We start from the raw sequence: 19,228 nt of genomic DNA, 5'->3' as shown, positions 1-19,228 counted from the left end.
TGATGGTGGGAGTGGGCGCCACTGCCCATGGCCCTACCTGGCATCCAGGGAACGGGCCAAGATGTGAAGACAGTTGACCACAGCCGGGGCGTCCGTCCCTGGGAGAGGAAGATGGGCCGGGGGATGCCATGGCTAAGAGGACAGAGGACAGTGCCTCCCTCTACATCCACCCCAACCGCTCTCTTCCTGAGGCTACCTGCGGGCTAAGTTGGAATGCTACTGCACCCCTACCCCCCCAGACTCCTACAGCACCTCCAAACTTCCCTCCTCCCCAGCCCAACCACTCTCCTGGCCTTCCTCTTGCCCAGCCCTGACCCCACTGCGCTGTCGTTGTCTGGAGATAGGTCTGTCTCTCCCACTGGCCTGGGAGCTCCATTGAGGGCAGGCCCAGGGCGTCTCAGTCACTGCCCTGCCCCCGGGCTACCTGGTGCATGTCTCCGGGTCCAGAGGAAGAACACAACAAAGGTTGTTCAAATTAAGGCAGAACCTGGGAGCTATTTCTTCAGGGTGGGGAAGAGAAACATTAGGGAGGAAGACCGAAGGTGTGGAGCCACTTACCAAAGAGAGAGACTCGGTGGCGGACAAGAGCAGCAAGTTTGCAGAAGAGGCTGAAGAAAGAGAAGGGGACAGAAGGCAGGAGAAACAGCAAGTGAGGAGGCCAAGTAGACGAGGACAGCGTGACCCAATTAGAGGAGACAGGGACAGAGAAGACAAGGAGAGAGGAACCAGGAGGGGGGCCAAATGATAGAGACAGCAGGGATGGGAAGGGGCAGGGAGATGGGCAAGCTGGAAAGTCACAGGCAGTAACTGGGATGCTGGGGAGGTGAGGGGCGAGTCAGCCTTTCTTATTATTCTTTGTTTGTTTATTTTTTTGAGACAGGGTCTTGCTCTGTCACCCAGGCTGGAGTGCAGTGGCGCGATCCCAGCTCCCTGCAGCCTCCAGCTCCTGGGTTCAAGCAATCCTCCCGCCTCAGCCTCCTGAGTAGCTGGGACTACAGGCATGCGCCACCAAGCCCGGCTAATTTTTGTATTTTTTGTAGAAATGGGGTCTCAGTATGTTGCCCAGGCTGGCCTCAAACTCCTGGCTTCAAGTGATCTTCCCAGCTCAGCTTCCCAAAGTGTTGGAATTACAGGCGTGAGCCACCACGCCCGGCCTTGAGTTGGCCTTCCTGGACAGGGTGATCGATTTGTCCCAAGTTGCCTGAGAGTCCCACATCCTGGGAAACCCTTCAGTCCCGGGTACACTAGGATGGCTGGTCACCCTTCAATCGCCTTTGCAGGAGATGGTCAGTACCCAACACCCAGCACCCAGGACAGAGCCTCCATGGGCAAAGGATTACAATCCTGTGAGGTCAGGGGGCTGGGTCCAGGGTCACAGGCGGCCCACCTGGTGATCATTTCCTTCTCCTTGTTGGAGGCGTGGCCGCCACTGCCCAGCACTTTAGCCGGAGTGGACAAGAAATAGAGGCAGTGGTTGGTGAAGTACTGGTTGATCAAAGGGAGCAGGATCTGGAGATGGTGGGGGGGAGATAAAGGGTCCGGTGAGGAGTGGGGAGAGCCTATGAGTCCCCAGCCCCCTCCAGCTTCTAAGCCCACCTCTCACCTTGGCAAAGAATTTAATCTCCTGTTCATGTGGGGACTTTTCCACTCGCCCACTGCTGACCACAGCCTCTGTAGGGAGGGCAGATAGGCTTCACAGTGGGTTCAAGGCTGGGGAACCCAGGGTGTTCTGTGGGAAGGATGCTGGGAGCAGAGTTGGGAAATGATGGGGGATAAAGTATTGGTATGAAGTCATTTGTGTTGGCTTTGAGATAAACCTTTCTCCTACCTTTCATCTGATTCCCCCAACTCCTTTTTTTTTTTTTCTTGTTGCCCAGACTGGAGTGCAATGGCACGACCTCGGCTCACTGAACTCTCTGCCTCCTGAGTTCAAGCGATTCTCCTGACTCAGCCTCCCAAGTAGCTGGGATTACAGGCATGCTCTCACACACCAAGCTAATTTTTGTATTTTTAGTACAGCCAAGGTTTCACCATGTTGTCCAGGCTGGTCTCAAACTTCTGACCTCAGGTAATCCACCCGCCTCAACCTCCCAAAGTGCTTTCCCCCAACTTCTTGATCAAATCCTTCTTGAAGCTGGCAACTCCTCGATCAAACCCTTTCTGAAGCTGACAGTAAACCCTTTCTGAAGCTGACAATGGGGAAAACAAACTGGAATGGGTTAAGGTCATGGACCATGCCCTTCCTCACCCACCGTAAGTGCTTTTCATTCTGAACTTGAATACATGGCACTGAGTTACTCTGCAATGAATGAATGAATGGACCAAATGAAACAAGAAGTCAATGTAAACAAATTAGAGTTAATTTTAAAATGGAAATAAATTTCAAACAATAATAATGGTGATAGTCATAACTGATACTATTAAAATAATAATACTGGGCCGGGCGCGGTGGCTCACGCCTGTAATCCCAGCACTTTGGGAGGCCGAGGCGGGTGGATCACGAGGTCAGGAGATTGAGACCATCCTGGCCAACATGGTGAAACCCCGTCTCTACTAAAAATACAAACACAAAAAATTAGCCAGGCGTGGTGGCGGGCGCCTGTAGTCCCAGCTACTCAGGAGGCTGAGGCAGGAGAATGGTGTGAACCCGGGAGGCAGAGTTTGCAGTGAGCCGAGTGCAGTGCACTCCAGCCTGGGTGACAGAGCAAGACTCTGTCTCAAAAAAAAAAAAAAATAATAATAATAATAATAATAATACTGGCTCCAATTATTAAACACTTGCTATGTCCTTGGCACTGTGAGACGTGTCATCCTCACACAGTCTCTTTACAACTTGGAGGTCTGTGCAGTTGGTTCCCAGCCCCCATTTTTCAGATGAGGAAACTCAGGTGAAGTAACTAACCCCAGGTCACCCAGTAAGTGACAGAACCATGGCTAGTTACGGGGAACATATGCCTATGTCACAGGCGAGGAAACTGAGGTCTAGAGAGGGAAGGGAATTCTCAAGGGGATGTGCAGCACTGAAGCTCAGCAGGCAGGCTTTGAGGTGAGATGTGACAGCGAATCCTGCTCTGCCATTCACCTGGAGGGAATTTGGGGGTTCCTGAGGGTAGCTCTCAAGGGGAATGCTGGCGGGGTCTCTAGGGGTAACTGGAGGGGATTGTAGGGCCTAGCTGTAATTCTTACTGGCCTATAAGAGGCATTGGGGGCACCCCAACAGCCTCAGCCTTCAAAATAGATCCAGAAATTGGCCCAGTTCTCACCCTTTTCGGCTCTTGTCCCCACCCCAGTCAAGCCAGAGGGACCCTGTGAACACCAGAATTATGGTTCACGGCCCTCCTCGGCTCAGCCCCCAACCCCCAACTCCATCTCACCCCAGGTAAGGTCGAAGTCCTCATCACAGCTTGCAAAGCCCTGCATGATCTGCCCCAGTCACCTCTGTGACCTCGTTTATCTCACTGTCCCCCTCGATGACTCTGCTTCAGCTACAGGGCATCCTGACACTCACACCAGGGACCTCTCAGGGCCTCTGCACTCGCTGTTCCTTTGCCTGCAAGGAACAGATGTCCCCCAGAGGTCCACACAGCTCCTCTCTTACCTCCTTCACAGATGTCACATTCTCATCAAAGTCTTTCTGGAACACCCTATTTAACATTACAACTGGCAAGCTGGGCGCGGTGGCTTACGCCTTTAATCCCAGCACTTTCGGAGGCCGAGGCGGCAGATCACGAGGTCAAGAGATCGAGACCATCCTGGCCAACATGGTGAAACCCTGTCTCTACTAAAAATACAAAAATTAGCTGGGTGTGGTGGCGCCCGTGCCTGTGGTCCCAGCTACTCAGGAGGCTGAGGCAGGAGAATCGCTTGAAACCAGAAAGCAGAGGTTGCAGTGAGCGGAGACTGTGCCACTGCACTCCAGCCTGGGCAGCAAGAGTGACACTCCGTCTCAAAAATAAATAAATAAATAAAATAAAAAATAAAAATAAAATAAAATAAAATGAAATAAAATAAAATTACAACTGGCTCCACAGTCCCAATCCCCTCTACCTGGCTCTATTGTTTTCTTCTTCCCATAACACTGATCACCTTCTAACACTAAACGATTTAGTTATTTATGATGCTAATTTCCTGAATCCAACACAGGAGTAGTTGCAGGAGAGCAGGGGTCATTTGTCATCTTCACTGCTGTACCCCAGCATCTAGAACAGTGTCTGGCACATAGTAGAAGCTCAATAAACATCAGATAAGGGGAGGACGGATTGAGTGCATGAACAGGTGTCCTAGATGAGTCTGGTCTGCAGAACTGGTGTCTGCAGATGGGGCGGGCATAAGAGGGGGGGATTTCTCCGTACCCAGGTGGGCAATGAACTCCTGAGAAATGTCCATCCAGCGCAGCAGCTGCTGCAGGAAGCCAAAGGCAAACCGCTTTTCAATGGAAGACGAGTCCAGTTCCATGTCCTTAAGGCCTCTGCATGGAGATGTGGAGAGAAGGATCAGCCTAGACGTCGGCCCTACAGTTTCCCACCCTTCTCAGGTCCGCCTGTGCTCCTGCTGGCCCCGTCTGTATCAGCTTTGGCTTCACCCAAGGTCGGGGCTCCACTCTGAGCCCCCCATGCCCCACCCCACTTAGCCTTCTCCCCGCTCTGGCCCCGCCTCTGCTCCCCAGCCCCCGCCCCTCTCAGCCTCCTCCCCTTTGGCCCCACCTCTGTGCCCCGGGCCCTGCCCTTCTCAGCCCTTCTCTCCTTTTTGGTCCCGCCTCCACTAACCAGTCCCCGCCCCTCTGTACCTCCCCCACCTCTCTGGCCCCGCCTGTGCTCCCCAGCCCCCGCCCCTCTCAGCCTCTTCCTCTGGCCCTACCTCTGTTCCCCGGGCCCCACCCTTTTCAGCCTTCTCTCCTCTTTGGTCCCGCCTCCAATCACCGGTCCCCGCCCCTCTCAGTCTCCTCCACTCTCTGGCCCGCCTCTGCTCCCTGGGCCCCGCCCTTCTCTTCCTCCTCTCCTGTCTGGTCCCCACTGTGCTTCTTAAGCCCCGCCCATTTCGAACTCCTCCCCATCTGGCCCCGCCTCTGTGCCCAGGCCCCACTCCCTTAGCTCCTCCCCTCTGGTTCCATCTTTGCTCCCCAGGCCCAGCTCCTCTCGGTTCCACCCCTCTGTGGCCCCGCCCCTCCCAGCCTTTGCCGGGTGGGTTCCGCCTGCTGCTCTTCCGCGGGTGTCCCAACCCGCGTGCCTTGTAACCGCGTAGCCATTCATCTGCAGGAATTTCAGCAGCTCCTGGGCCTTCTCTCGATCTCGTGCCTTCTCCTTGGCCGTGAGCGTGTCGTAGGGGACCAGCAAGGGGTGGGTCCCACCACCTGGGGAGGCAAAGACCAGAAATCAGGGCTCTGGGGAAGACTCTAACCGAAGTGGTTCCTGCAGTGCCCGGCATGCGTTATTATGGTAATAAAGATGAAGATAACGAATAACGGTGACATTGCTTGCTGGTGCTCATCTCATTACCCCACGGTGGTAAACGCTGTTATTATTCCCATCTACAGATGGAGAAACTGAGTTTCAGGGGCATGAAGGCAATCAGCAAAACCACACGGTGAATCCACAGGTGTCGCGTGGGGGCGGCATGGGCGCCCTCACCTTTGGCTTCCAGCTCCTGCTTCTTCTTCCGTCCCCAAGTGTTGTGGTAATTTTCTGCCAGTTGTTCTGCCATGGCCTGGGAGTGGATGCAGAGTCAAGGGCTAGATTCAGAGGATGCCAGCCCCCCCCCCAAAGACACCCCATGTCCCCCCAAAAGGATCAGGGCTCTTACCTGCAGCTCCCGGGACAGCGTAACAGCGCTAAGGTCGGGGGGCTGAGGGTTGTAGCCTTCTCGAGGATCGTAGGTCTGAGAGGACAAGGGGAAGATGGGAGGTGGGCTGATGGGCTAGCAAGAAGCCCAGGCCAGCCCCTCCCCAGGCCCCACTAGTCCATTCTATCCCTTCCGCCCTCGCCTAGCTCAAGGCCCCATGTCCTCTGCTTAAGGCCCTGTCTCTAAACCACCCCATCCTTCTCTCCTCTGCCCTTTGCAGTTCTTCAGATCCCCGCCCTCTCCTTTCCCAGATCTCAGGTTTCTGCACCCCTCTTGCCCCACCTACCTCCCTGGGCCCCTCTCCTCTCCATCCCTTCCCTGTCTGTCCATGCCCCTTGTTCTAGACCCTCCCCCCCCTCGTGCCCCTGCCCTCCGCCCAGGCCCCGCCTTCACCTGGGCACTTTGTGATATCTTCCTCGTTTTTTTCTTTTCCGTCTTCTCCTCCTCACCCTCCCTGGCCTTCTCTATTGTCCATTCCCAGGCAATCATGGCCTTCAGGGACTCCTTGATGGGCCAGCGGTAAATCTCTTTGTCCTGGGGTGGACAGGAGGGTGGGGAGTTGGTGGAATGGGATGAGAGAGGGGTGGAGGAAGGACCCCAAAGGAGAAACCTCTGACCATGTGGCTAGGCAATGGTCCAGTCTGGATTCCAACTCAAGTCTCTTACCTGCTCTGTAACAACAGAGCCTCCCAAACCCAATCTCCTTATCCCATTAGACACTCGAGTCTCCGAGAAGTCTTACTACAGCCACGGAATCAAACCCACTCTCTCGGAGTCTCTACCTGCTCTACCAAGTTTGAGAGAAGGCAAAGTCCATGAATGGGGAGACCTAACCCACAGATCCACCTAGATGCAAACAGTGAAATTGCCTCACTCCTCCCCGAATCCTCAAATTTGGGGGTTTCATTTTGACCCCCAATGCTGGGCCCCAAGGCCTGGTCACCTTCTCTGAAAAGGTCTTGTAGGGCCTCAGCATGGGGTGGGTCTTCAGCTCCTCATCTATGTTCTCTCCATAGGACCAGTTGTTCTGGATCTAGAGATGGAGGGGAGGCAGGGTGAGGTAGAGGCAGCAGTTGGGGACACACAGGGGGGACCCTGGAGGAGTCAAGGACAGAGAATCCTGGGGGGTCCCAGAACAAGCTAAGGGTCTTAGGGAAGGCTGGGGGGTCTCAGGGAGATCTGGGGCCTTAGGGAAGAACCAGGTCGGGGGAAAGCTGGGGTCTTGAGGGTTTCTTGGATAGGAGGACCCTGAGGCCAACCTTGTCGAAGGCCCACTTCTCATGTGTGTACTCTGCAAACTTGTTAATGAAGGAGTCCAGCTTCTCCGGGATGATCACACTGTTGGGGGCATAGGGTCAGCAGATGTTGGAGCTGGGGTTCCCTCCACCCCTGAAATCTTCCTCTCTGTCTCCCAGCCCCCAGGCCTCACTTGAGGGTCTCCACAGGCCGGGGATCAAAGTTGCCTTCAGCATCCACTGTGGCCTTTTTCTCTGCTTTAGATGAGTATGAGGCATCCACATAGTCGGGGGGCAGAGCCCCAGCGATGGCGCACAGACAAGGCATGGCCATGCGGTAAAGCTCCGGGTCGTATTTCTGGGAAAGCCAGGTGGAGCAGGGGTAGGAGGTCACTATAAGCCTTACTGACCCCCAGGACCTCAAACTCACACATTGCAATCATCAGCCCTCCTCCCTGAACCCCCAAACCTGAATTATGGTTCCTCTCCTTAAAACCCAAATCTCAGTCCCAACTGTACGCTCAAATCATCCCCATATTGCCCTCTCCAAGCTCCCAAACTAGAGGTCCACCCCCTCTTTCATAACCTCCAAATTGAAACCTCAACCCGTAGATCCTCCTAGATCCAAACATGCAGAACCTTCTCGTCCTTGAACCCCCCAAAATTGGGGGATTTCACTCTGGACCCCCAGTTTTGGGCCCCAAACCCTCCACATAGGCCATTTTGGGGCTCCCTGCTGCCCAGACCTTATGGGCCAGAGAGTCAAAGATGCCCCAGAAGAGTTTCCGCGTGAGGTGCAGCTCCTCCTCCGAGGTGACCCCGAAGTTGGCCCAGCCTGTGGGTAGGCAGTAGTACTTCCAACAGCGCTCATAGTGGTTGGTGAGGAGCTGGGTGGGAACAAGAGGGGGACACACAAATGAGGGGGGCACCAGCAAATGGCAGACAGATGAAGGCCCAGAGAGACACAGGCATGCCAGTGCTTTTAAATTATGAAGGAGGTGTGGGTTATGCAAATGATATGCTAATAAGGGAAGAAATGGTATGTTTATTGAGGAGTGGTCCTAGACAGCTTAGTATGCAAATTTAGCATTCTTAATTTAGAGTTAAAATGGGCATTAAACTAGAGCTGGTTGTGTCTGGTATTGCTTTACACAAATAAGCATGCTAATATTAATCCATGGGTATGTAGTGAGTAAATGGGCATATGGATGCAGCAATCTGTGCTTATGCAAATTAACATACCAAGTAGAAACAAAGGCTGCACCCCATGCAAATATATGGTAATTGGGAAGAGGGCCTCCACTATCCAAAATGCAAATTTTTTTTTTGAGGTGGAGTCTCACTCTGTGGACCAGGCTGGAGTGCAGTGGCACAATCTCGGCTCACTGCAACCTCCGCCTCCCAGGCTCAAGCAATTCTCCAGCCTCAGCCTCCAGAGTAGCTGGGATTACAGGTGTGCTCCACTATGCCCGGCTCATTTTTGTATTTTTAGTAGAGATGGGGTTTCGCCATGTTGGCCAGGCTGGTCTCCAACTCCTGACCTCAAGTGATCTGCCCACCTCGGCCTCCCAAAGTGTTGGGATTACAGGCGTGAGCCACCGCGCCTGGCTAAAATGCAAATTTGAAATGGGAGCTGATTTCGATGTATTATGCAAAATAGTCAAGATATCTGAGTTGGGGGTATCTCTTTATGCAAATTAGCATGCAAATGAAAAAATGAGAGACAGTGTGCAAATATTCAGAATAGCTGTGATAATGTTTATTCAAATAAATGCACTCATTTGAATAGTGGAAGTCTGGTGGTCCAGGCATGCAAATAAACATGCTAATTAAGGAAAGTGGTGTGCTCCATGCAAATATATGCTAATTGAAGCGGGGGCTGGCTCACTGTTAAGCAAATTAAATGCTAATTAGGGAACGCTAGAGGCATCAATGAAGCAAAGTGAATGTTCTGGGAATCCTAGTATGCAAATAAGGATGCTAAGAGATTTCTATGGGGACACCGCCCTAACTAGAGCAGGTTAATTGGGCTGGGCAGTGCCGACACAAATGAGCCCCGCAGTAGGAGGGAAGAGCAAACCAGTGGGTGCGGCCTGGAAACGAGATGCTAAAAAGCGCTTGCCCTCACCTTGAGTGGCATCTTGGCGAACTCGTTGAGGATGGGCACGTCGAACACCAGGCGCCGCAGCAGGTGCTGCAGCATCGACGGCCGGATGTACCTGCGGGACCATGCATAGGATGTGGAACCCCCAGTCCAGGGCCGCTCGGCTGCCCCCTGCCCCCTGCCCCCTGCCCCCTGCCCCCTGCCCCCGCCCCGCCCCGAGGCCCGCCCCGCGCCACCTGCAGAGCGACATGAGGCAGTCCTCGATGACGTCACGCTGCGCCTTGGTGAGCGAACGACCCCGAGACAGGCGGTACACGGTATGCAGCATAGAGTCCACCATGATGGCGCGGTGTTCTGTGCCCGCAAAGAGCGGCGCACACTTGGTGATGAGCGGCAGCACGGCCAGGCACAGGTAGCGGTTCAGCGCCAGCGCCATCTCGGTGGTGCTGAAAGTGGCCTAGGGCGTAGAGTGAGGACATCAGGCCAGCTGCACACCCCTGGGGCTGCTCTGGCACCTGTCCTGAGCGACTCTGGCCAAAGGATCCAGGCTTCTGATCACTCCCCCAAAATCTGCTCCTCCCAATCTCCACCACCCTCTTCCCACCCTACGCCCACAGCCCCCACCCCACCGCTTACTACTTTGGATTATGCAAAATTTCAAACACGCACAACTGGTCGATGAGATTAATGAACCCCATTACAGATTTGGCTCTTCTGTAAATATCGATGGTCTGCATGCTTGTCTCCTCTCTAACCCTCACCTTTCTTCCTGTAATACATTCTTTTTCATCTGTTAGAGACAGGGGTCTCTGTCGCCCAGGCTGGAGTGCAGTGGTGCAATCATAGCTCCCTGCAGCCTCGAATTCCTGGGCTCAAGTGATCCTCCTGCCTCAGCCTCCCTAGTAGCTAGGACTACAGGGACGCACCTCCATGCCTGGCTAATTTATTTTTCTTTTTTTTGAGATAAGTTCTCGCTCTGTTGCCCAGGCTGGAATGCAGCGGTGTAATCACGGTTCACTGCAGCCTCAATGTCTGTCCCTCAAGTGATTCTCCCACCTCAGCCTCTCTAGTAGAGGGGACTACAGGTGTGCACCACCATGCCTGGCTATTTAAAGTTTTTTGTAGAGACAGGATCTCTCCATGTTGCCCAGGCTGGTCTCGAAATCCTGGCTTCAAGCGACCTGCCCGCCTCGGCCTCCCAATGTTATTACAGGGGTGAGCCACCATGCGCAGCCCCAGGTTCTCTTAAACCCTCTCTGGGAAGGCTTCTGTCCCCTGCTGAAACTGCTCATCCCCATTTCCAGTGACCTTGACTTTGCTAAATCGGTGGTCACTTCTCAGTGCTCATCTTTGCCCTGTCACCCTTCTGTTACTGCTGTTTCTGTACAGAGTTCTGTGTGTCCACAGTGCCAAACCAATACTGCGAACACATTTTTTTTTTTGAGATGGAGTCTCGCTCTATCGCCAGGCTGGAGTGCAGCGGCACGATCTTGGCTCACCGCAATCTCTGCCTCCCCGGTTCAAGTGATTCTCCTGCCTCAGCCTCCTGAATAGCTGGGATTACAAGTGTGCGCCACCACACCTGGCTAATTTTTGTATTTTTAGTAGAGATGCGGTTTCACCATGTTGGTCAGGCTGGTCTCAAACTCCTGACCTTGTGATCCGCTTGCCTCGGCCCCCCAAAGTGCTGGGATTACAGGCGCGAGTCACCATGCCTGGCCTCAAATGATGATTTCTTATAACTGGAGGTCATGGAGATTCCTACTCACCCTTCATCGGAATTCAGTGTTTCTTGGATTTCATTTTCTATCTTGATGATGTTATTGGGGATTATGATATGTCCACAATCCCAAGAAAAACAAAAGCAGCTGCTGCTGCTCTACCGTGACCCATCTCCTGTCCCTCTGTGGAGGTAGGGAGGGTGGCCAGGCTGGGCAGGGCTGCTCACCGTGTCCAGCGAGGCGGCTGCCCTCATGTCGGGCAGGAACCCCACGTCCAGCACGTGCAGCAAGAAGTCCTGGTTCTCGATGCCATATACACGGTCCAGGAAAAGCACCATGGACGCCTTGTGGTCCGGCACGAAGGATGCCGACATCTTTGGCTGCACCAGAGCCCCGTCTGCAGGCAGGGAGGGTGGGTTCGGGGATGTCCTGAGGACCCAGCGGCTCCCTCCCCAGCATCACTCCTTTGCCAAGTTCCATGCCCTCCGCACCTTTGCCCAGGGTGGGAATCTGCAGTGGGAGGCTGATGATGCCCACAAGGTCCTCCAAGGGCACAAGGGAGCGGAGGATGGCGCGGATCCGCAGGGCCTCACCCTTGCCGGCTTGGATTAGCTGGGGAATGGGGGGAGGGAGAGGGGCACTCATCAGGCGCTGGTGCCCCACTCAGTGACTGCTCTGCTCCCTCCCTTACCACACAGGAGGGTAGAGCAGGCCTCTTTCTCAGGAGGCTGTCTAGAGTTTCCAGCCCTCGTTCCTCTGCCTGTGCCCCCCGACCCCAGTCCCGACCTCTCTCCTTGTTCCCCCCAACCTCATCCTGACCCCTCTCCCTGCGACCCCTCATCCTGGCCCCGACCCCTCTCCCTGTGTCCCCCATCCCCATCCTGAGTCCTCTCCATGTGCCCCGCCATCCCAGCCCCAACCCCTCTTCCTGTGCTCCCCCATCCCAGCCCTGACCACTCTGGGTGTCACTGTCTGTCTCCCCCACTGGACTGGGAGCTCTGTGAGACCAGGCCCTGGGGCTGTCTTGGTCACTGTTGTGTCCCCAACATTGCTAGTCCAGGACCACCCATGTATGGGAGCTCACTCTGTGTCACCAAGTGCCTGCATGAGGCGTTCAAGGCGGCTGTGCCTGCCCTCCCTTTCCATCCTGCCCTGGCTCAGGGTCTTACATGCATCTCTGGCGCACAGCGTCCGAGCAGGTCGATCAAGGCGGCATAGAAGGACATGATGGCGTGTCCCAGGTGCACCCGGTTTTCTTCAGGCGGTTCCTCACCAAAGCTACAGGGAAGGTGGGTGGGTTGGGGAGGCAGCCAGGGGCCAGGGAGGGCGCGTTGCCCTATTGAGGAGGGGGCTGGGAGACTCACTGCTCGCGCCGCCGGTCCCTGCGGATGCCTGGGCCATCCCTCGCAGGGTCCTCGGAGATGCGGATGGCCTCTTCGATGGCAGCCAGCAGCCCTGAGCCACCCTCACCCCGCAGGGCGGGTCCGAAGCACTCAGGCTTCCGGATGAGCAGCCGCACCACCACATTGGCGTTCTCCTCCACGCTCTCGCCTGGCCACCCGCGTGGGGAAAGGGGGTCTCATGAGCCACCATCTGAGACCTCCCCATGCAGCCCCAGGACCCAACACCTCCAGGGGTAACACAGGTCCCATCCAGCCCCAGGACCCAACACCTCTAGGGGTAATACCAGGCTCCTGAGAGCCCCAGGACCCAACACCTCTAGGGGTAACACCCAACACCTCCAAGAGTAACACCAGGCCCCTGCCAGCCCCAGGACCCAACACGTCTAGGGGTAATACCAGGCTCCTGTGAGCCCCAGGATCCAACACCTCCAGGGATAACACCCAACACCTCCAGGGGTAACACCAGGCTCCCTCCAGGTGTAACACCCAACACCTCCAGGGGTAACACCAGGCTCCCTCCAGACCCAGGACCCAACACCTCTGGGGGTAATACCAGGCTCCCACGAGCCCCAGGATCCAACACTGCCAGCCACAGGACCCAACACCTCTAGGGGTAATACCAGGCTCCTGCGAGCCCCAGGATCCAACACTGCCAGCCGCAGGACCCAACACCTCCAGGGGTAACACAGGCCTCTGCCAGCCCCAGGCCCGCTGGAAGGGATTCCTGCCTGGACCCCACCTGTGGCTCAGGGTGCAAGCAGTCATCTCGAGGGAGGTGTGTGACCAGTGACTCCATACTTCCCGCTCTGCCACTGCCACCCCATCCTCACCGTTGACGAAGACAGCGAAGCGCAGGAAGTCCAGGTAGCGCTCTCCACCACAGGGGTTCCAGCCAATGTCTGGGTACCCTTTGGCCACAAGCATGGGGCAGCTCTGGAGGCCACAGCCTGCCAGGTAGGACACAACCTGGGGGCAGAAGGGGCTCAGCCAGAGACCAGATCCATGCCACCTTCCTCCTGGGGCTCAGCCCTCCGCCCTGCCCTGCCCTGCCCTGCCCTGCCCTGCCCTGCCCTGTAGCTCCTCAGTCTGGTTCAGCTCTGATCCCTCGGCCAATTAGCCCTGGTCCTGTCAGAGGCCTGTAAACTAGAGCAACTCCATCTTGAACAGGAGCTTGAGACCTACTGGGCTGCATTCCCAGATGGTTAAGGCATTCTAAGTCACAGAATGAGATAGAAGGTTGGCACAAGATACAGGTCATGAAGTCCTTGCTGATAAAACAGGTTGCAGTAAAGAAGCCAGCCAAAATCCACCAAAACCAAGATGGCAACGAGAGAGACCTCTAGTCGTCCTCACTGCTGCACTCCCACCAGCATTTGTAAACTGTCATGGCAACATCAGGAAGTTACCCTACATGGTCTAGAAAGGGGAGGCATGAATAATCCATCCCTTGTTTAGCATATCATCAAGAAATAACATAAAAATGGGCAACCAGCAGCCCTTGGGGCTGCTCTGTCTATGGATGAGCTATTCTTTTATTCCCTTACTTTCCTAATAAACTTGCTTTCACTTTGCTCTATGGAGTCGCCCTGAATTATTTCTTGCATGAAATCCAAGAACCTTCTCTTTGGGCCTGGATCCAGACCCCTTTCCTGTAGCGGTTCTGTCCACCCTCGTCTCCCACCTGGACCACGACACGAGCCTCCTCCCTGTGCTCCTGTCCTTCTGCCTTCCCCTCGATCTGTTCCCCACACACAGCCAGAGGGACCCTGTGAACACCTGAGTCAGGTCACGTCCCTCCTCTGCTCAGAATCCTGGCCTCCTCTCACTCAGGGTAAAAGCCAGAGCCCTTGTTGTGACCGATGAGATGCCACATGACCCACCTGTCACCTCCTGCCCTCACCCTCACTGCCTCTGCTCCAGCCACAGCTGTCTCTCTGCTGTTCCTCCAACTTATGAGGTTTGCTCCTGCCTCAGGGCCTTTGCACTGGCTGTTCCCGCTGCCTAGAATGCTCTTCCCCATGAGGCCCACCTGACCTGTCACCTTCCTTCAGAGCTTTACACAAATGTCACTTTCTCAATGAAGCTTTCTCTGGCCACTTTTTTTTTAAGGGGTCTCGCTCTGTCCCTCAGGTGAAGTGCAGTGGTGTGATCATAGCTCACTGCAGCCTCAGCCTCGCAGGCTCTATCAAATCCTCCCACCTTAGCCTCCTGAGTAGCTGGGACTACAGTTACGTGCCACTACACCCACCTAAATTTTTGTATTTTTTGTAGAGACAAGGCCTCCCTATATTGTCCAGGCTGGTCTTAAACTCCTGAGCTTAAGTGATCCTCCTGCCTTGGCCTCCCAAAGTGCTGGGATTATAGACGTAAGCCACTTTGCCTGGCCGGACAGGGATTTTTGACTGTCATATTGCTACTGCTTTGCATATGGTAAGTGAACACTACATATTTGTTGAATGATAATATAACAGCAGCTAACGTTACTGACTGCCCCTTTACAAACGCTTTCCTGGATTAACTCATTTAATCCTCAGAAAGACTCCATGAAGTCGTTTCTATGACTACATTCATTGTACAGATGAGACAACAGGGGTCTGGAGAGCCTAAGTCACTTATCTAAGGCTACACAGCCAGGGAGCGAGACGAGTAGAAGCAAAGTTGCTGAACTCTGGAGCCCACGCATTTCACCACTGTACACAGAAGTGGAAGCTCAGAGAGCCAAGAAATGTGCCAAGGCCACCTAGCTGGAAGCCTAGACTGTGGATCAGCCCCCAGCCGGGAAGCTAGAGTGCTGATCCGCCCCCAGCCCAGAAGCATAGACTGCGGACCTGCCCCCAGCCAGGAAGCTAGAGTGTGGATCTGCTCCTAGCCTGGAAGCATAGACTGCAGACCTGCCCCCAGATGGGAAGCATGGAGTGCGGACCTGCCCACAGCCAGGAAGCATCCCATGAATGAGCAATTGGGTGCTGTTGTCTCCCTGCAAATTAGTCTCCTTCTGGTTGGGCACTGGACCATCCAGAATTGCCCCCTAGAATGAGTTCGGAACAGCAGGTGTCCCAAGCAGCCGGGTAGCGGCCCGATTTCCTCCCTTAGGCCCGGGGCCCAGCCCTGCCCTCCACACCTTTTCCAGGTCCTGCTCCTGCAATGCCAGGGCCAGCTCATTGTTGTCAATGACGGAGGCAGCAGCCACGTCCAGGGGCGTGGAGCCCTGCATGCCTGCAGGGGTGAGAGGTGAGGAGAACGTCTCACTCCTGCTTGTCTCACCTCCTCTGGGAAGCCCTCCCTGACCACCCTTTTTGCAACCTGGATCAGGTGCCTCCTCTGGTCTGTACTTCCCTCATCCAAGCTCTGACCACTCTGGGCTGTCACTATTGAGGTCACTATTGTGTCCCCAGCATTACTCATTACAGGGCCAAAGCCAGAGTTGAGAGGGAGTGTTTGTTGAATGACTGAGTGAGCTGGTGGAAAGTGGGGCAGGCCTGGATGGGATGCCAGGAGTGGGTTCTGGGGGACAGCCCCTGGGCTCGGGGGTTCTCACCCAGGCCGATGCCACTGTTCTCCAGCAGGTAGCTCAGGTGGTCAAACATGGAGCGCTGGTTCTGCCGGCTGATGCGGCAGAAATAGCAGAGGAAGCGGCAGCAGCTTGTCACCATCTTGGGGAAGCGGATCTCCTGGGACAGGCAGGGTGGGCCGGCGGTCAGGGCCTGCCCTCTGTGGCTGCCTCCCCTGAGCTCCCCAGCACCCGCCTGGGCCCTCACCTTGGACTCGCCGCCCCCGAGGACGTTGACCATAACCTCCATGACTGTCTCGTGCATGCCCAGCGCCCTCATCAGGTTCGGGTGTTGGTAGAAGACTTTGTTGTTCATGATGTTCCTGTGCATGGGCAGAGTGTGCCGGGTCACCAGGGGCCCAAGTCCAGAGAAGGCCATAGCCACCACTGTGACAGCAGCTGGCATTCTTGACCCTCTCACTCTGTGCCTAGCACCACCCCCTTTATAGACCTGAATTCACTCAATTCCTACAGCCAGCCGGGCACGGTGGCTCACACGTGTAATCCCAGCACTTTGGGAGGCCGAAGCTGGAGGATCACTTGAGGTCAGGAGTTCGAGATCAGCCTGGCCAACAAGGTGAAACTCCGTTTCTACTAAAAATACAAAAATTAGTCAGGCGTGGTGGCGCATACCCATAATCCCAGCTACGCAGGAGGCTGAGGTGGGAGAATCGCTTCAACCTGGTAGGCGGAGGTTGCAGTGAGCAGACATTGCGCACTCCAGGCTTGGCAACAGAGCAAGACTCCATCTCAAAAAATAAAAAAATAAAAATTTCTACAGCCACTGTGGGAGGAAGGGTCCCTGTTTCCCTCATAAGGAGACTGAGGTGTGCACCCAAGGCAGGCTCCTCTAGGGCAGAGATCTTTGCCATGTTGCCCTTTGTCAAATGTTGTCCCAGCATGATGGCTTATGCCTTGTAATTCCAGCCCTTTGGGAGGCCAAGGCAGGAGGATCACTTGAGCCCAGGAGTCCAAGACCAGCCTGGGCAACATAGCAAGACCCTGCCTCTACAAAAAAATTTACAAATTAGCTGGGCATGGTGGTGTGTGTCTGTAGTCCCAGCTACTCAGGAGGCTGAGGCAGGAGGATCGCTTGAGCCCAGGAAGTTGAGGCTGCAGTGAGCTATGATTGGGCCACTGCACTCTAGCCTGGGCAACAGAGTGAGGCCCTGTCTCAAAAACACCTAGAAATGCCTGGCATGCAGTAGGTGCTTAATAAATGTTTACTGTGTGAATGAGATATATTTGACACCGAGTGCTCAATACTGCTACCATAATTATTATTATTCACATGAGCTCGCTGAAGCCGCAGCACAACCCTTCAGAGCAGGCTTGGCCCTACCCGGTTTCACAGATGAGGGAACTGAAGCTCAAAAAGGGTAAACCTCAGCCGGGTGCCGTGGCTCACGTCTCTAATCCCAGCACTTTGGGAGGCTGAGGCGGGTGGATCACCTGAGGTTAGGAGTTCGAGACTAGTCTGATCAACATGGTAAAACCCTGTCTCTACTAAATATAAAAAATTAGCCAGGCATGGTGGTGCATGCCTGTAATCCCAGCTACTTGGGAGGCTGAGACAGGAGAATTGCTTGAACCTTCGAGGTGGAGGTTGCAGTGAGCCAAGATTGCACCATTGCACTCCAGCCTGGGTGACAGAGTGAGACTCAGTCTTACAAAAAAAAAAAAAAAGGTGGGGGGTGGGGAACGTCCTGCTGAGAGTCACACAGCAAGCGGAGCTGCTACCACGGAGGGTGGAGAGGTAAGGGAAGGAGACATTACCCAGGAGGTGAGCTAGCCACCGAGAGACTGAGATCACCCAGAGGATGGGCCATTAGTTGGGGAAGGGAGTGTTATTGTATCCTGAGGGCATTCATTACCCAAGGGGATATGCAAAGTAAGGGGGCAGGGCGGTGTCTCACCCGATGCTCTGGATCATGAGGTTCTCCTCCTGGGGGCCCATCTGCACGATGAGCAGCGAGCGGATCTGGCCGAGGCACTCGAGCAGGCTCATGGTGTCTTCCACAGAGGATGGCGAGATGGTGTACGCCCGCGGCAGGGCACGCAGCAACTCACCCAGCCCGTCGTACTGCCGGTGCAGGAGGCTGAACATGGCCCGCACCAGCTCAGGGCTCTGCACGAAGTCCTCTTGGGCCCAGCGCACCACCATGTGGGACACCAGCTCCTGCAAGGACCCTGGGAAGGAGGCAACACAAGGCTTGGAGCACCATGCAGGGCAGGTCGGCACACGGGGCCTTGGACCAGAACAATGTGGAAGGGGCCCCCTGTTCCAGAATTTTTCCCAGTTACTACCACCCCCGCCCTCCACCTGCTGGGAGCAGGCAGATTCTAGCAGATTGTTTTCCTTTTTTTCTTTTAGAGACAGTGTCTTGTTCTGTTGCCCAGGCTAGGATGCAGTGGTGCGATCACAGCTCACTTCAGCCTCGAACTCCCGGGCTCAAGTGATCCTGCTACTGTGCCCTCCCAAAGGGCTAGGGTTATAGGTGTGAGCCACTGTGCCCAGCCGGGCAAACTTTTTTCTATTCACCCAAGCATCTCTCTGTTCTGTTCGCCCTAATATCCAGCCCACAAGGGCTTCCTAAAAATTTCAACAGGAATAATAAACTGTACAACTGCAAGATAGCAGAGCTGACCAGAAGCACTTCGCCATGCACCTTTGAAGGCACATGTCACAATCCCACTTGTTCTATAAAAATACTGTGGATTTGGCCGGGCGCAGTGGCTCACATCCGTAATCCCCGCACTTCGGGAGGCCGAGGTGGGTGGATCACCTGAGGTCAGGAGTTTGAGACCAGCCTGGCCAACATGGTGAAGCCCCGTCTCTACTAAAAATACAAAAATTAGCCAGGCATGGTGCTGCGCGCCTGTAATCCCAGCTACTCCGGAGGCTGAAGCAGGAGAATTGCTTGAACCCAGGAGGCGGAGGTTGCAGTGAGCCAAGATCACACCACTGCACTCTAGCCTAGGCGACACAGCAAGACCCTGCCTCAAAAAGAAAAAAAAAAAATAGAAAAAATCTAAACTCGTGGGCAGGGGCTTTGACTTTCCCCCCTCGGCTGTATTTCCCAGCCCTGGTAACAGTGCCTGGCCCATAGTTGGCCCCATAAAAGTTTCCTGAATGTTGCGGGATAAAACCTGTACCAACGTCAGGAAATCCGTCCTTGTTAGATGTGGCTAATATACAATTTGCAAAATAACACATTGGCCCAACATTAATGATAGCTGCTTGTCTAATCCCTCAGCATGGTAATCCTCTCATCAAGAAAGAAAAGAGAAGCCGCAAGGCCACGGAAGCCACAGTGGTTCAGGGTTGCCGCCATCTCTTGGTTAGAGGTTTGCCACTAAGCTGGTAGGCTGTGTCA

General features: G+C 54.8%; 1 protein-coding gene across 3 annotated transcripts in view; it reads right to left on the bottom strand.

Moving 5' to 3' along the window:
* RYR1 (ryanodine receptor 1) overlaps positions 1-19,228 on the bottom strand; it is a 148,656-nt gene that overhangs the window by 77,331 nt on the left and 52,097 nt on the right. For all 3 annotated transcript variants that reach the window (XM_054540360.2, XM_063720078.1, XM_063720079.1), the window contains exons 38-61: positions 17,768-18,041; positions 16,060-16,174; positions 15,840-15,972; positions 15,423-15,517; positions 13,132-13,267; positions 12,263-12,449; positions 12,068-12,176; positions 11,390-11,510; positions 11,126-11,295; positions 9,414-9,634; positions 9,202-9,292; positions 7,820-7,960; positions 7,268-7,431; positions 7,098-7,176; positions 6,782-6,871; positions 6,232-6,372; positions 5,800-5,874; positions 5,628-5,703; positions 5,227-5,350; positions 4,353-4,468; positions 1,604-1,671; positions 1,388-1,509; positions 559-608; positions 38-98 (exon numbers count right to left, since the gene is read on the bottom strand). In XM_054540360.2, coding sequence (XP_054396335.2) covers positions 38-98; positions 559-608; positions 1,388-1,509; positions 1,604-1,671; positions 4,353-4,468; positions 5,227-5,350; positions 5,628-5,703; positions 5,800-5,874; positions 6,232-6,372; positions 6,782-6,871; positions 7,098-7,176; positions 7,268-7,431; positions 7,820-7,960; positions 9,202-9,292; positions 9,414-9,634; positions 11,126-11,295; positions 11,390-11,510; positions 12,068-12,176; positions 12,263-12,449; positions 13,132-13,267; positions 15,423-15,517; positions 15,840-15,972; positions 16,060-16,174; positions 17,768-18,041 — 2,959 coding nt within the window. The remainder of the gene's footprint in view (positions 1-37; positions 99-558; positions 609-1,387; positions 1,510-1,603; positions 1,672-4,352; positions 4,469-5,226; positions 5,351-5,627; positions 5,704-5,799; positions 5,875-6,231; positions 6,373-6,781; positions 6,872-7,097; positions 7,177-7,267; positions 7,432-7,819; positions 7,961-9,201; positions 9,293-9,413; positions 9,635-11,125; positions 11,296-11,389; positions 11,511-12,067; positions 12,177-12,262; positions 12,450-13,131; positions 13,268-15,422; positions 15,518-15,839; positions 15,973-16,059; positions 16,175-17,767; positions 18,042-19,228) is intronic.

This window comes from Pongo abelii, chromosome 20, assembly GCF_028885655.2.
Source record: "Pongo abelii isolate AG06213 chromosome 20, NHGRI_mPonAbe1-v2.0_pri, whole genome shotgun sequence".
Classification (NCBI taxonomy): domain Eukaryota; kingdom Metazoa; phylum Chordata; class Mammalia; order Primates; family Hominidae; genus Pongo; species Pongo abelii.
Note: the sequence above shows the minus strand (reverse complement) of the source record. Positions and strands in the feature narration are given on the sequence as shown.